This window comes from Carcharhinus amblyrhynchos, chromosome 8 (assembly GCF_965287045.1).
Source record: "Carcharhinus amblyrhynchos chromosome 8, sCarAmb.v2.hapA, whole genome shotgun sequence".
NCBI lineage: Eukaryota > Metazoa > Chordata > Chondrichthyes > Carcharhiniformes > Carcharhinidae > Carcharhinus > Carcharhinus amblyrhynchos.
In genome coordinates, this window is record NC_137331.1 from 109,965,946 (window position 1) to 109,983,451 (window position 17,506).

The 17,506-nt window shown below is 45.8% G+C and overlaps 1 protein-coding gene across 1 annotated transcript in view; it reads right to left on the minus strand.

The window, feature by feature from the left end:
• Positions 1 to 17,506, minus strand: part of lama1 (laminin, alpha 1) — a 314,737-nt gene that overhangs the window by 168,184 nt on the left and 129,047 nt on the right. Inside the window, exons 14-15 of the mRNA XM_080194636.1 lie at positions 11,084 to 11,295; positions 8,111 to 8,222 (exon numbers count right to left, since the gene is read on the minus strand). Coding sequence (XP_080050762.1) covers positions 8,111 to 8,222; positions 11,084 to 11,295 — 324 coding nt within the window. The remainder of the gene's footprint in view (positions 1 to 8,110; positions 8,223 to 11,083; positions 11,296 to 17,506) is intronic.

The window sequence follows — 17,506 nt, forward strand, 5'->3', positions numbered from 1 at the left end:
GGGGGGTTTGAAGCACAAAGGGGCCCTTTAGTGTGGAGGGGAGCATTCATGCTTCTCCATGCACTACCAAAAGTGAGTGTTGCAGTGTTATTTTTCCCCTTTTAACAGAAGGAGCTGTAGCTGCAGCTTCAAGGAGAGCTGCTGCTTATCAAAAATCTCAATACTGACTGCAGCTCTAACTATTCCCAGTTCTATTGAAAGATCAGCAGCCTGAAACATTAACTCCGTTTCTCGCTCCACTGATGCGGTCAGACCTCTGGGGCTTTTCCAGCTCTTTCTGTTTTTATGTTAACCTTGGAATTGTGCCACATCAGACAAGGTATGGGGTGTCACACGAGATTTTCTTTCACTGAATCACAGATTCCTACAGTGCTAAAGGAGGCCATTCGCCCCATCGAGCCTGCACTGACCACAATCCCACTCAGGCCCTATCTCCATAACCCCATGCATTTGCCCTCACTAGTTCCCCCTGACACTAAGGGACAATTTAGCATGGTCAATCCACCTAACCAGCACATCTTTGAACAGTGGGAAGAAACCCCACGCAGACATGGGGGGAATGTGCAAACTTCACACAGACAGTGACCCAAGCTGGGAAGCAAATCCTAGTCACTAGCACTATGAGACAGCAGTGCTGACCACTGTGCCACCATTTAAGCCATCGTATCAATCATCTTTTTAATACATGATCACTTTCTTTTAAACTGTAGAATCCTACAGTGCAGAAGAAGGCCATTCGGCCCATCGAGTCTGCATTGACTACAATCCCATCAGGCCCTGTCCTCACAACCCCATGCATTTACCCTAGCTAGTGACCCTGACACTAAGGGGCAATTTAGCATGGCCAATCCACCTAACCAGCTGTGGGAGGAAACTGGACCACCCGGAGGAAACCCAATGCAGACAATGGGGAGAACGTGTAAATTCCACACAGACAGTGGCCCAAGCCGGGAGTGAACCCGGGTCCCTGGCGTTGTGAGGCAGCAGTGCTAACCACTGTGCCACCGTGCCACCCTGTAACCACGTAATTGTTGCTTTCTGTTGTACTAATAAATGTAGACCGGCTGTGGTGTAACCTTGTGTGCAGGGTCTGTCTCAAGGTGGTAATATTGAGATAGAAAGTAAACACAGACCAATGATATCTGGAGAACTGAACTGAACTGCACTGTGGCCTTGATGATGCAAGGTAAAAGTTACAGATGGTGGAGCAGGGAGATCCCAGTATTGACGAGGATAACCCATCTGTACCAAACAGGCAGAACAACGGTTGGCCAGAGGCCACCCACTGTCAACAGTCCCTACAAGACAAGAGGTATCAATCTTAACCCACTGGTCAACAGGGTCTTGGCGCTATACCATCAGTTTGTAGGCCTGTATACAGCTGATACACTATGTAAAATAGCAACGGGCATGTCAAAGTTAGAGTCAGGTGAAGATCTTTACAGACACTTACCTAAAGGTAACTTAGATGGCAGGGTACTGGCTCCAATGAGGGAAAGAAAAATAACTTGCTTTTTAGCTTGGGGCCTAACATCCGTGCAGCACTCCCAAATGAAGGAAAGTTGGGATGGGTGACTGTTCAAACGCAGTGAGTTTGAACAGTAAAGGGCTGAGGAAGAGGGGATCCTTTTAACTTGCTGGAAGCAGTGAGACAGGGACCCCTGAAAAGCCCTGAGTGATTCTGCTAAGAGGCTGTGGGCAGCCTACCATGGTGCTCACAGAGGCCTGGTTTGGGTCTGAGCTGGGAGCAGCGTTAAGCCACTGGCTATCAACACTAATAGCTCACTTATTCCATTTTTACAACTTTGACCCAGAGGCAATAAGTATGCATCATTCTGAAAGTTTGAAACTTTATTTATCTGTCACAAGCTTTCATTGCACTCCAATGAAATTACTGTAAAAATGCCCTAGTCACCACACTCCGGCACCTGTTTGGGTCAACGTACCTAACCAGCACATCTTTCAGAATGTGAGAGGAAACCGGAGCACTCGGAAGAAACCCATGCAGACGCGGAGAGAATGTGCAGTTCTCTCAGTTTTGGAGATTGATAGAAGTGTTCAAGATCATAGAATCCAGCAGTGTTGAAGGAGGCCATTCAGTCCATCAAGTCTGCACCAACCACAATCCCATCCAGGCCCTATCTGCATAACCCTATGTATTAACAAAGAACAAAGAACAACCCAGCACGGGAAACAGGCCCTTCGGCCCAACGAGCCCGCGCCGCCACATCGCCCTACACCTATTCTACCCTGCATGTCTACTAATGGGACCCTACTCAGTCAGATTCAGGGAAGAAATAGTGTCAATTTGGTGGAAACCAATTAGCCTAAGAGCACATCTTTGGGGTGTGGGAGGAAACCGGAGCGCCCGGAGGAAACCCACGCAACCACAGGGAGAATGCGCAAACTCCCACAGACACAGGCCCAAATCCATGTATCTGCACAGCTAGCAGTGCTAGTCACTGAGCTGTTGTGGAGCCCGTCTATCGGTCCAGGATCAAGCACACACACCGACACGAAGTACTAGGCCACTCCTGGACTTCCAAGAGCAGCCCACGCACAACCCGCCGTGTGCATGCCCCTCGCTTGACACGAGGTGGACCTCCACCTGTGGAATAAAGACAAAACATATTAGTTATACAGCCTGCCCTTCCGGTGTCTCCCGAGGTTTAACCCTATTTAATAGCCCCTACCATATCCCTCCATTCCCGTTTCACTCATGTGCCTATCTAACTGCATCTTAAACGAGTCCAACGTGCCTGCCTCCACCACCCTACTCGGTAGCGCATTCCAGACCCCCACAACTCTCTGTGTAAAGAACCTTCCTCTTACCTCCAAATTATACCTCCCCCCCCTCACCCTTAAGTGATGACCTCTTGTGTTCGTACCCAGTCTAGGGAGCAGTCTCTCACTATTAACTCTATCTATTCCCTTCAGTATCTTATATACCTCTATCATGTCCCCTCTCAATCTCCTTCTTTCCAAGGAGAATAGCCCCAGTCTCCTCAGTCTCTCCTCGTAACCCAGTCCCCCCATGCCAGGCAACATCCTGGTAAACCTCCTCCGCACCCTTTCCAGAGACTCCACGTCCTTCCGGTAGTAAGGTGACCAGAACTGGACGCAGTACTCCAAATGCGGTCTAACCAACGTTCTGTATAACTGAAGCATTAGACGGCAGCTTTTATACTCTAAGCCCCTTCCTATAAAGGCTAACATCCCATAAGCCTTCCTAACAACGTTCTCCACTTGTGACACAACCTTCATGGATTTGTGGACCTGCACTCCCAGGTCTCTCTGTACGTCTATACTCCTAATCGGCCTACCTTTTATCACATAGCTCCTCTCTGCATTATTCCTTCCAAAATGCATCACCTCGCATTTGTCAGGATTAAATGCCATCTGCCACCTATCTGCCCACTGCACCAACCTATCTATATCCTGTTGTATCACCTGACAATCCAGTTCTGTACCCGCCAACCCTGCCATCTTGGTGTCATCAGCAAACTTGCTGATCACACCACCTACTCCCTCTTCTAAGTCATTTATGTAGACTACAAAGAGGAGAGGTCCCAGTACCGAGCCCTGCGGCACACCACTGGTCACTGGCCTCCAGCCCGACAAGGTACCCTCCACAACTACCCTCTGTCTCCTATTTCCCAACCAGTTCTCAATCCACCTAACTACCTGGCCTCGTATCCCATGCGCCTTAACCTTTTCTACCAGCCTACCGTGAGGGACTTTGTCAAACGCCTTACTGAAATCCATATAGATGACATCAACGGCTCTCCCATCGTCAACCGTTTTTGTCACCTCCTCAAAGAATTCCACCAGATTCGTAAGGCAAGACCTCCCTCTAACAAAGCCATGTTGCGTATCCCTAATCAGATCGCAACGCTCCAAATGCTCATACATCCTACCCCTAAGTATTTTTTCCATTAACTTCCCTACCACCGACGTCAAACTCACCGGCCTATAATTCCCAGGGTTATCCCTACTACCTTTTTTGAACAACGGGACCACACTTGCTACCCTCCAGTCTTCTGGGACCTCACCTGTGTCTAAAGAAGAGACAAAGATGTGCGCCAGAGGCCCAGCAATTTCATCTTTCGCCTCCCTAAGCAGCCTGGGATAAATACCATCAGGCCCCGGAGCTTTATCCGTCCTTACGCTACCTAAAAGCCCTAGCACTTCCTCTCTCGTAATAACTATATCCTGCAACTGAACCTCCGCTCCCTCCAAGAGACCGCACGATTCCGAACCCCTCTCCTTTGTGAATACCGACGCAAAGTATTCATTCAGGAGCTCCCCCATTCCCTCCGACTCAATACACAACTCTCCACTCTTGTCCCTAAGAGGACCAATTTTCCCTCTAACTACTCTCTTGCCTCTAATATAGGAATAAAATGCCTTAGGATTATCCTTAATCCTACCGGCCAAAGCCATCTCATGCCCTCTCTTCGCCCTTCTAATTCCCCTTATTTAGCTCCCTCCTACTCTCTCTATGTTCCTCCAGCGCACACTCCGTACCCATTTGTTTTGACCTAACATACGCCTCCCTCTTCTTCCTAACCAAGTCTTCAATATCCCCCGTAATCCACAGCTCTCTAATCCTACCTTTCCCATCCTTTCGCTTAACCGGAACAAACCTCCCCTGCAACCATTTCATTTTGTCCCTAAAAGCCTCCCACTTGCCAACCGTGGACTTGCCAGCTAACAGTCCCTCCCAGTCAGTTTGCTGCAGCTCCCTCCTCATCCTGCCATAGCTCGCCTTTCCCCAGTTCAGCACACTCCCGCTTGGACGGCACTCGTCCCTTTCCATTTTTATCCTAAAGTAGACGGACTTGTGGTCACTGTTCATTTACCCCAGCTAATTCCCCCTGACACCAAGGGGCAATTTAGCAAGACAAATCCACTTAATCCGCACATTTTTGGACTATGAGAGGCAACCAGAGCACCCACAATAAACCTACACAGACACGGAGAGAATGTGCAGACTCCAAACAGACAGTGCCCCAAGAGGAATCAAACCTGGGTCCCTGGTGCTGTGAGGCGGCAGTGCTAACCATTGTGGCACTAATTCTTTGAATGGACTAACGCAGGCTGTAATTTGTATGGCAGAAAGATATAGCTAAACAAAGGTATAAAGGAAGAGTCCACAGGAACATCTTCACTGCAGTGGTTTGAATGATTTGTTCAGTCATTCTGAAGTCTAGGACAGAGGCCTCGAGGGTGAATTGGTCATCGAGACGGACTCTGACTTGCAGGGAAATGAAGTGACCGGTATTATTGAGAATTTATATTGTTGGTTATTGGTTTAATAAAGATGTAGCACATATCATGGAAAAAAATCAAGTTGTCCACCTTCGGTACAGGCTAGAGCTTTCAGACCAAGAAGAGTGAAATGAGGGCTATTATACAATAGAAAGATTCTGCAACCCAACTCTGGCTGAAGGTTCACAGGAACGAAGCCTTAAAATTCAGGAAGATAATAATGGAGGCATGTGCTTCATAAATTGCATCCTTTGTCATGACATTTCAGCAAAATCTGAGACACTGAGAAATTAAGGCATGCTTCACCATTGTGTGAGGAGGCTATTTAGCTGCTGTGAATACACAAAATGTTGCTATTAGTATTGCAACTAATCCATTATCTGTGAAAATAATCCAAACAATAACCTCAGTGAAAGAGTCTATTACATACTGAATACTATTTCCAATAAAATTGACCACTTTTCCTTGGTGAGAACAATCTTAAGCACCAACATTTGTTCGCAAATTAGAATTGAACAAGTTAGCAGGTTGACATGAATGAGATACTCGCTCGATTTAATTTGCAAGTCGTTACGGCCACGTGACTCCATGTACATTTGACATGTCACAATGACCCTTTGTTGTTGAAAGGTAAATTGCTTAAATGGTAACATTCTCAGTGAAGCGGTGGAACAGAGTTCTGGACACACTATTAGGCAAATCTTTGACAAACATTCAGGCAGAATTCACTGGAGCAGGGCAAATCATGCAAAGCCCAATTTGTCTTACTGGGGAGACAATGGTGTAGTGGTATTGTCACTGGGCCAGTAATCCACTAGACCCAAGGTAATGTTCTGGGGACACGGGTTCTATTCCCACCATGGCTCCTGACTTTTTTTCCCCTTCATCCTGGGTTGCCACATTCCGCGATTTCTGTCTGCGTTGTTTTTTCCCTATCGTTTTGGCTGAAGTAATACACACATAAAGCAAGGGTAAGTGAAGTGAGGTGCATGCTGATTGTGAGAGCTGAATGGGAATAGAGGGATATGGTTCCCGCAAGGGTAGGGAGTTTACGTTCAGACGGGCAGCATGGCTGGTGCAGGCTTGGAGGGCCAAACGGCCTCTTCCTGTGCTGTAATTGTTTTTGTTCTTTGTAATACAGAAAACCCTCATCATTTGGTTATGTCCTCACACCGATACTGCTAGTGTTAGATAGAGGGCATCAAAAGAAAATTGGCTCTTCTGTGGCAGACAACTTATGCATTTAGAATTTATCATCTTTCAGAACTCCCTCCCTTCTCAAGTATAGGCAGGTCACCAGTCATGAATGCAAAAATGATAGACACAAAAAGATACGACCGGAATGTTACCACCGTTCACGCCAGTAGGGTTTTCCCAACCCGCCGGCATGAGAACTGTGCATTCCCTCACTGTCCATAGTGTAAGGGCCTTGAGCGAGACTGGAAATTCCCATCCAAGGTCAACGGACGATTCCGTTGCTCGCTCCTTGTCCACTTTGATTCCATGGCGGGCGGGGCAGTAGAATTCTAGCGTACATATTTGAATTTGATGATGGTTCCACTAATATAACAATGACTAAGCATTTTTTACAACTTGCTATAAAATATTTGGGCGTGTACTAAACGTATTCAATCTTATTGATGGGGCGATGGTCAGTGAGCAAGCCTGATTTCAATCTTGTGGGCCATAGAGATGAAGGAGGGCCACTCCTTCGGACCACTCACTGGTCTTGATTGCCCATCACTGGTCAATATTATCACGTACTCTGCAGCAATAAGGAAGGTAAACACGTAGAAGAAAACTCGAAGAGGGAAAATGACCAAAATATTTTGATTCGAAACATCATGCATTAGGAAATCTGTTTTGGCAAAACACAGATCAAATTAAAGTTGCCAGGATATCAGAATGGAAGATGTGTTTATTGTTTGGATAATGTACATGCGTGTGTCATTCCTAGCTCTTGACAATAAAAACTCTTAGGTCGCGATCTTATCTGCCGCTCATGCCACGCTCCTGCTGCGGTGAGGTTAGAGAATTTTGCATCCAGCCAGATCTCCGTTCACTGCAGCGGGAGGGGAAAATCCTGTCAACGTGAACAGTGGTAATATTCCGGCCATATCTTTTTATGTTTATCATTTTTGCATTTATGACTGGTGATCTACCTATACTTGGGAAGGGAGGGAGTTTTGAAAGACGTTCTGAATTCTAAATGCATAAGTTTGTCTGCCACAGAAGAGCCAATTTTCTTTTGATGTCCTCTATCTGACACTAGCAATATTGCTGTGAGGATGTAACCAAATGATAAGGGTTTTCTTTATTACAAAGAACAAAGAAAATTACAGCACAGGAACAGGCCCTTCGGCCCTCCAAACCTGCAGTGACCATGCTGCCCATCTGAAACTAAAACCCCCTACCCATCCGGGAAACATATCTCTCTATTCCCATCCTATTCATGAATTTGTCAAGATGCCCCTTAAGATTAACTATCGTACCTGCTTCCACTACCTCCCCCAGCAGCGAGTTCCAGGCACCCACCAGTCTCTGTGTAAAAAACATGCCTCGTACAACTCCTTTAAACCTTGCCCCTCGCACCTTAAACCCATGCCCCCTGGTAATTGACTCTTCCACCCTGGGATGAGCCTCTAACTATCTGCTCTGTCCATGCCCCTCATAATCTTGTAGACCTCTATCAGGTCGCCCCTCAGCCTCCGTTGTCCCAGTGAGGACAAACCAAGTTTCTCCAATCTCTCCTCATAGTTAATGCCCCCCATACCAGGCAACATCCTGGTAAATCTTTTCTGTACCCTCTCCAAAGTCTCCACATCCTTCTGGTAGTTACCTCACAGGAAATGCCAGAGTAACCTGGTGGGCATTCACAGTGTTCCACATCCACTGCTGGAAGAATGTCGATGGCATTGGGGTTTGCGACGTCCAAGGTGACAGAGCTCAGCCTGAAAGTACAAAAATTGGGATAATTCACATCGTTGTAACGGATTAAAATGGTGAAGTGCATCAATTTTGGGTTTTTAAAGAAAAATATAACCAATGCCTACTTAAACCAGAGAGGACAAATTAAACTGTGTAACTTCATCCCCCGCAGCCCTGCCTCAATCCACTCCTCCCGATTCTGGTGACTAACAAGCCAGAGAGTTCCCACTTCTCTATTGCACTATTTTGTCATGGCATGGAAACAGGCCCTTCGGCCCAACTTGTCCATGCTGCCCAATTTTTACCATTAAGATAGTCCCAGTTGCCCGCATTTGGCCCACATCCCTCTTTACCCATGTAACTGTCTAAATGCTTTTTTAAAAGGTAAAATTGTACTACAGCGCGAGGTTGTAAAATCCTGCCCTTACACTTTGGATGCAGAGGGAGTGCGTGGTTCAATCTTGTGTACAGTCAGCATGGGCAGGTTTAATGCTTTCTGTGCACCGTAGGTCATGATGTTACAAGAACAACAATTCCTGCCTGCAGTCTACAGAGTCAGCAAACTTGGCCAGTGGGAGAAATGCTTAGAGACGTGTCTAGGGTGTCATCAAGTGGATTTGGGAGAAGAGGCTTAGTAAGGGAAATAAATACTGAGGGATGAAATGAATGGTCCTGCAAAGGACCAGGAGAAATTACATGTCAATGGGGATAGGTCAAAAACCATGATAAAGCGGACAGAATGCACAGCGATTGTGGAGATTGTAGCTGGGTGCCCCAGGAAGCACGGAAAGGGAGGAGGGACAAAATGGATGAGAAGGAAGAACTGGGTTGGGTGGTGAAGGGGAATGGACAGCAGAGAAAAGAAAAGCGGGTGGATGGCTGTGATGGAGAGGAAAGAGGTTGGAGAATTTGCTTCACGGTGTGGATGGGAGGAAAGGAGTCAGTTCAGACTGAAAGGGAATAATGAAAGAGAGGGTTGGGATAAACTGAGGAGATGGACAAATAAAAGCTGACTCGATAAAGAGAAGGCACTTCCTCTCTTTAGCCTGAGAAGCTGGTAATGTATTCCCAGCTTGCGTCACTTTCTGTGCGGAATCTGCACATTCTCCCCGTGTCTGTGTGGGTTTCCTCCGGGTGCTCCGGTTTCCTCCCACAGTCTGAAAGATGTGCTGGTTAGGTGCATTGGCCATGCTAAATTCTCCCTCAGTTTACCTGAACAGGTGCCGGAGTGTGGCGACTTTGGGATTTTCACAGTAACTTCATTGCAGTGTTAATGTAAGCCTGCTTGTGCACTAATAAATAAACTTAAACTTATGCCCTCTAGTTTTAGACTCCCTTACCTTGGAGAAAAGACCTGGGCTATTCACCTTACTAATGCTTTCGCAATTTTAATAAACCTCTATTAGGTCACCCTTCATCCTCTTACACTCCAGGGAAAAAATGTCGCAGCCTATTCAGCCTCTCCTTATAATTCAAACCTTCCAGTCCTGGTAACATTCTTGTAAATCTTTTTTTGCAAGTCTCACTCTCAGCAGCCATTAAAGGTTATGGGATGGAATTATACCTCGTGGAGGCCAAATTGAGAAGGAGAGACACCTCTCATAAACCAGTTCTGTTTTTACAATAATATGGCAACTCCCGCAAACATTATTTCTTGTGTAATCCCTCAAGCTACCCGATTTATTGAACTGATTTTCACAATGTACTCTGGTGGGATTTGATCTCATGGCCACTGGGCTGCTAGTTAAAATACTGCAATCACTGCATCACACTGGGGTAAGCTTTCAAATACAATTCAATATCTTGAAGATACCATTCAAATATAACTCTTGAAGGACCATTTCCCACCGAAAGAATTAGTGTCTAAAAGTTCCCTGGTACGATAATGCTTCATTAACACCCGGCAAATTCAAAAATATAAATCAGAATTTTTGACTAATATTTCACACAGGGAAAATATATAGTTTTTACATCTCGAGGCTTTTAAAGCAAATTGTATTCAGGGGAGTTGAGAAATTCATTGTGACAACAGGCAGTTAAAATATTAATCAAACGTGCTTTGATGTTCTTACCCAACAGACTAACAAACAACTGATTTACTTGTCTCATCACTTACAAACACTTTGTACAGGGAAAACTCTTCTTAAGTTTAAGTTTTTAAAGTTTATTTATTGCGACAAGTAGGCTTACATTAATACTGCAATGAAGTTATTTCAAAAAAATCTCCTAGTCACCACACTCCAGTGCCTGCTTGGGTACACCAAGGGAGAATTTAGCATGGTCAATGCGCCTAACCAGCACATCTTTGAACAGTGAGAGGAAACAGAGCGCCCAGAGAAAACCCACACAGACACAGGGAGAACATACAGACTCCACTCAGACAATGACCCAAGCCAGGAATTGAACCCAGGTCGCTGACTCACTGAGGCTAACCACTGAGCCACTATGTCACTGGGATGCTACTCAATGTCCCACTGCTACAGGGACATGCAGCTTGTCTGTTATTTTGTATTCTTTCCAATCATAAGTGGCGCTCTCCCCATTCACTTGTTGTGAAGCACAGCAGCTTAAAAAAATCACATCTATCCTTATCACACTGGGTACTTGTTCCACCTTTACTTTAAAATGTGGACAATGAGACCATTCAGGTTCAGATCACAAGGGTTATTGCAGCCTTTAGTTATGCAATATAACAGCTAAATGTTTGCAATATGGGCATGCTTCTACAGTGTATGAAAGACCACATGAAACCACATTCTCGTTTAACAGGCACCACCTTCTCCAAGGGAGTAGTGAACTCAAGGCCCTGACCTTGTAACAATTCTCCACACCACTTCTTTTGACATTGTGTCATCCTTTATACTTGCTGAAAGTGTATGCTCACCTGTACACAGCCTTTCGGGCAACATTGTACGTGGCTCTGATCTGCAGGCGTGTTACATTTACGAGAACCATCATGAGTTGATCTCGGTCTATTGCACTATTGGTGTTCATGTCCACAAAGTTCTCGGGTAGAAATGGAACAGCAACCAATTGTTCCTGGTACGGTTGGAGCAGGAGACCTTCAAACCCTGTGCTCAGTGTTCGACCACCACCCTGAATGATCAAAATGTGCACAGTCAGCTTGTACAATAAGTGAGAGCATCTTCTGCATCACAGTGGGAAAATATTATATTCTGGTCAGAATGGCGCAATGATTACATGAATCATTATACAATAACATAAAGCCTTAAACAGGGAAATGGCAATAAACTCTTGCAATGTGTGGAAGTGTAACAGCTACCTTGCATGCAGCAAGACCATGGAGACAAATAGCCATTTAATTTATTCTTCATAGGGGCCATGAAACAATGTCGGCCCAGAGATTGGAAGGAATAGCTTCATGGGGTTTTTTTCCATTGATGTGAATCCCTGCAGCACACAGTTTTACACTTCTCGTGAAGGCTCTAATAATGCAAACACCTCCTTCATATTGCAAGACAGTACAAGGTTAGATTATGGAATTATAGAATCCCTACAGTGCAAAAAGAGGCCATTCAGTCCATCGAGTCTGCACTGGCCACAATCCCACCCAGGCCCTATCCTCATAACCCCATGCATTTACTCTAGCTAGTACCCCCTGACACTAATGGGCAATTTAGCATAGCCAATCCATTAACCTGCACATCTTTGAACTGTGGAAAGAAACCCATGCAGACACGGGGAGAATGTGCAAACTCCACACAGACAGTGATCCAAGCCGGGAATCAAACCTGCGATCCTGGCACTGTGAGGCAGCAGTGCTAACGACTGTGCTGCCACACTGTCCTGTAGCTTATAGCACTTGAGGTACAGACCCAAGTACTGTTTAGAAGAGTTTAGGTCTCTGCCTCCACCACAAAGTGGGCAGCGAATCCCAGATGCTCATCACCCTCTGCATAAAAAAGTTCCTCATGTCCCCTACTGCTGCTTATCTTGAATGTACGTCCGTGGTTCTAGAATTTCCCACCAAGGGAAACAATTTTATCCTCTCCATCCTATCTCTTCCCCTCATAATTTTGTACACCTCTATCAAGTCACCCCTCAGCCTTCATTATTCCATGGAAAATTAACACCAACCTATCCAATCTCTCCTCATAACATCACTTTTCTAGCCCGGGCGACACTGTTGCAAACCACACTCTCTTCAGAGCAATTCTGCCCTTCCTGTAATATGGTGACCAGTACAAAGAAGTTCGGACAATGGCTACCTTGGCACCGTGGTGTGAGTTAACCAAACCAAAATGGTGCAAAAAAGTAAAGATCTCAGAAAGATTTTTTGCAAGATAGTCTCTTTGGTAGGCAAAAGATCCTGGCAGCCAAATCTGTACTGCAGACAACACCCAGATACTATGATGATGTTGAGTCTCAACGTGATCTCGACACAGGAGGGTGGAGTATGGGGGTGGCACGTGGCACAGTGGTTAGCACTGCTGCCTCACAGCCCCAGTGAACCCAGGTTCAATTCCCAGCTTGGGTCACTATCTGTGTGGAGATTGCATGTCCTCCCTGTGTCTGCATGGGTTTCCTCCAGTTGCTCCAGTTTCCCCCCACAGTCCAAAGGCATGCTGGTTAGTTGATTAACCATGTTAAATTATCATTTAGTGTCCTGGGATGTGTAGGTCAGAAGGATAAGCGGGGTAAATGTGTGAGGTTGTGGGGATAGGACCTGGCGTGAGATTGTTGTCGGTGCAGACTCGATGGGCTGAATGGCCTCCTTTTGCACTATAGGGATTCTATGATTCGAGGAGAAATATATTTCTCCCCTTGCAAATGGAAACCAATAAGTCAGGTTGAATGTAAAAGCTACTTTAATGTTGGCAAATGAAGCAAAATGTGCTCTGTGAGATAATGTTGACAAATTTAAGTCCTGTTAAATATCACTGTTTACCCTTCACCATCATAATCAATGCTAATTGGATTAAATCTGGGTTTGATTCCCGGCTTGGGTCACTGTCTGTGTGGAGTTTGCACATTCTCCTCGTGTCCACATGGGTTTCCTCCGGGTGCTCTGGTTTCCTCCCACAGTCCAAAGGTGTGCGGGTTAGGTTGATTGGCCACGCTAAAATTGCCCCTTAGTGTCCTGAGATGTGTAATTTAGAAGGATTAGGGGCAATTTTAATATAAACCTTGCTGGTTAACAAAAGGGAGAGGGGAGAGTTGCAAAGGTAGTCAGGGGAGGAGGGACTGGTGATAGCCCACACCTCAGAGAAAGCTGAATGAACTTTCAAACATCCTCACTACTGAATCTGGAGCAGACAACGCAAGCAATGGGGGAGCTATTGTACCACACACTCCCTACAGTGCAGAAGGAGGCTATTCGGCCCATTGACTCCACAGTAAGAACATAAGAACATAAGAAATAGGAGCAGGAGTAGGCCATCTAGCCCTTCGAGCCTGCCCCGCCATTCAATAAGATCATGGCTGATCTGTCGTGGCTCAGTTCCACATTCCCGCCCTCTCCCCATAACCCTTAATCCCCTCGCTTATCAAAAACCCATCAACCCGCGTCTTAAAAATATTTAGCGAGGCAGCCTCCACCACTTCAACGGGCAGAGAATTCCAGAGATTCACCACTCTTTGAGTGAAGAAGTTCCTCCTCAACTCTGTTCTAAACCGCCCCCCCTTTATCCTGAGGCTGTGCCCCCTAGTCCTACTACCCTTTCTGAGCGGGAAGAGTCTCTCCACCTCTATCCTATCCATCCCATTCATCATCTTATACGTCTCAATGAGATCTCCCCTCATTCTTCTAAACTCTAACGAGTACAAGCCTAATCTATTCAGCCTCTCCTCATAGCTCAACCCCCTCAACTCCGGTATCAGCCTAGTAAACCTCCTCTGCACTCCCTCCAAGGCCAAAATATCCTTGCGTAAGTACGGCGCCCAAAACTGCACACAGTACTCCAGCTGCGGCCTCACCAATGCCCTATACAGCCGCAGCAAGACCTCCCTACTTTTATATTCAATCCCCCTCGCGATGAAGGCCAGCATCCCTTACCCAGGCATTAGCCCTGTAACCCCACATATTTACCCCGCCAATCCCTCTAACCTACACATTTTGGGACACTAAGGGGCAATTTAGCATGGCCAATCCACCTAACCCACATATCTTTGGACTGTGGGAGGAAGCCTGAGCACCTGGAGGAAACCCATGCAGACATGTGGAGAATGTGCAGACTTCACACATCACCCAAGGCTGGAATCAAACCTAGGCGCTGTGAGGCAGCAGTGCTAACACTGTTCCACCATGCCGCCCACAGTTTATTGACAGTCATAGTCATCTGAACAACTGGAATAGCAAAGCACTCCAGGTTTAACATAAACAGAAAATGCTGGGAAATCTCAGCAGCTCTGACAGCACTTGTGGACAGAGAATAGAGCCAATGTTTTGAGTCTGGATGATCCTTCATCAGAGCTCACAGTTCTTATCATGAGTTTGACACCCTAGCTGACAGACAGCGTGTCTGATTCTGACTCAGAGGCAAATTTTCCTGTTTGGCCTGCTATGGGAATTGTAGCAGGTGAGGGACGGACCACGGAAAGGTCTATTGACCTCGAGTGGGATTTTCCTGGTCTTGGGGTGAGCGGGGCCGGAACATCCTGCCCAGAGTATTGCGATGGAGTGCCAGCCAAGGTTATGCGCTGAATTCTTTTCGTGGGGGCTGTAACGCATAACTTTGGGGCTGAAAAGCAAACCCTACGTGATAAAAAATGATCATAAGTGAGCAACTTCAATGAAAATAATCCAACTGGGCATTTTGGGTGACGAAGCAAGTTGCTTTCATTGCTAATGTCATCGTTTGAACCCCTTGATGAGACTCTGCTCTTGTAATTAGTCCTGTTTAGCCAGCGTGCTATCTGTAATCTAATCAAGGGCTTCGGTTCAATAAATCGCAAGAGGGAATTTAATCAATTTACAGCAATTAATCCCTGAGATTAGATTACAGTCTCGCAAGTCACCAATGTTTGTGTTATTTTGCTAATTCGGGCGTTCAGGCAGTTTCTCTGCCCCTGCCAGCTATCAGTATGCTCCAAGTGTTTGGCGCTCAATAATGTTTATGAAAGGACATTAAAGCCTTCCGGCATCAACAAAGGGGGTGTTAATGAGATTCACCACATGAGAGTTTACCAGGATTAAGCAGGCTGTTATTGTAAATGATTAACTATGTAAATCCTACGGGTTCACTTTTGCTTAATAAGATAATTCTGTATATGAATTACTGCGACAATAAAAACCACACTTCAAACTGTGTCCAATTTACTTCCCGGATGTGAGAATGTTTTACACGAAGTAAACATATTTGGTACCTCCGTGTAACGTTTCTGGGAATGTAGTCATACTCTTAGACAGTGTGGCAACACAGCGGTGAGCACTGCTGCCTCACAGCACCGGTGACCCGGGTTAGAAACATAGAAACTAGAAGCAGGAGTAGGTCATTTGGCCCTTCAATCCTGCTCCGCCATTCATTTTGATCATGGTTGATCATCAAATTCAATATCCTGATCCCACCTTCTCCCCATATCCCTTGATCTCTTTAGCCCCAAGAGCTAAATCAAATTTCTTCTTGACATCACACAACATTTGGACCTCAACTACATTCTGTGGTAGTGAATTCCACACATTCGCCACCCACTGGGTGAAGAAATTTCTCCTCAACTCAGTTCTAAAAGGCTTATCCCTTATCCTCAAACGATGACCCCTAGTTCTGGATTCCTCCACCATCAAGAACATTCTTTCTGAATCTACTCTGTCTAACCCTGCTAAAATTTTATAAGTTTCTATGAGATTCCCTCTCACTTTTCTAAACTCTGGTGAATATAACCCTAACCAACTTAAAAGTCTCGCCTCATATGACAGACCTGCCATCCCAGGGATCCCAGCCTGGTAAACCTTCGCTGTACTCCCTCTATTGCAAGGACATCCTCCCTCAGATAAGGACACCAAAACTGCACACAATACTCTAGGTGTGGCCTCACCAATGCAGCAAAACATTCCTATCCCTATACTCATATCCTCTCGCTATGAAGGCCAACATTCCATTTGCCTCCTTTATTGCTTGCTGTACATGTGCACTTATTTTCAGCGACTGATGCACTGATGCAAGGTTTTGTTGAGTATCCACCTCTCTCAATTTACACCCATTCACTGGTTTGGTTCTGGCATTGGGTGGCTATCTGTATGGGGTCTGCATGTTCTCCCTATGTCTGTGTGGGTTTCCTCCCACAGTCCAAGTATGTGCAGGTTAGGTGGATCGACCATGCTAAATTGCCCATTAGTATCCCAAGATGTGTGGGTTAGATGGATTAGCCATGGGATGTTTGTGCGGTTATGGGGATAGGGTGGAGAAGAGGACCTAGGTAGAGTCATAGAGGTTGACAGCATGGAAACAGGCCTTTTGGCCCTACTTGTCCATGCTGCCTTTTTTTTTTAAACTATCAAGCTAGTTCCAATTGCCTGCCTTTGGCCCATATCTCTCTATACGCATCATACCCATGTAACTGTCTAAATGCTTTCCAAAAGTCAAAATTGTACCCGCTTCTACTACTACCTCTGGCAGCTTGTTCTAGACACTCACCAACCCCTGTGTGAAAAGGCTGCCCTTTTGGGCAATTTGGATGTCTCCCCTCTCTCCTTAAGCATATGCCCTCTAGTTTCAGACTCCCACATTCCAAATATGTGTTGGTTAGGTGGACTAACCATGCTAAATTGCCCGTTAGTGCCCCAAGGTGTGTGGGTTAGATGGATTAGCCATGGGGAAATTTATGGGGTTATGGGGATAGGATGGAGAAGAGGGCCTAGGGAGAATTACAGAAGTTTACAGCATGGAAAGCTTTAGACCTTTGGGAAAAGATACTGACTATCTCACTGATCTATGTTGCTCATTATTTTTTGACCTCTATAAGATCACCCCTAAGCCTCCTACACTTCAGGGAAAAAAGTCCCAGTCTATCCAGCCTCCCTTATAACTTGTAACTCAAGATTGTCTGCCAGACAGTTGGTGCTGACTCAATGGACTGAATGGTCTCTTCTGCACTATGGGGATTCTTTGAGGCCTCAGCGCTTCTCAGCCTTTTGGCTAAGGTCGAGTGTCAGGTCAAGCCCAAGATGGAGTGCAATGCCTTATCTTATCAGTTTGATACTTGTTTGCCTCTTTTGTGGGGTCGATGAAGTGAATTCCGTTTTAATTTGGTTTTTGGAAGAAGCAAAGATTGGACTTGGCATCGCCCAGACCATTCTGAGCACTGGCTTTGTAACTTTAAGGATGGAGTAAATTTTTTTAAAAGAAAC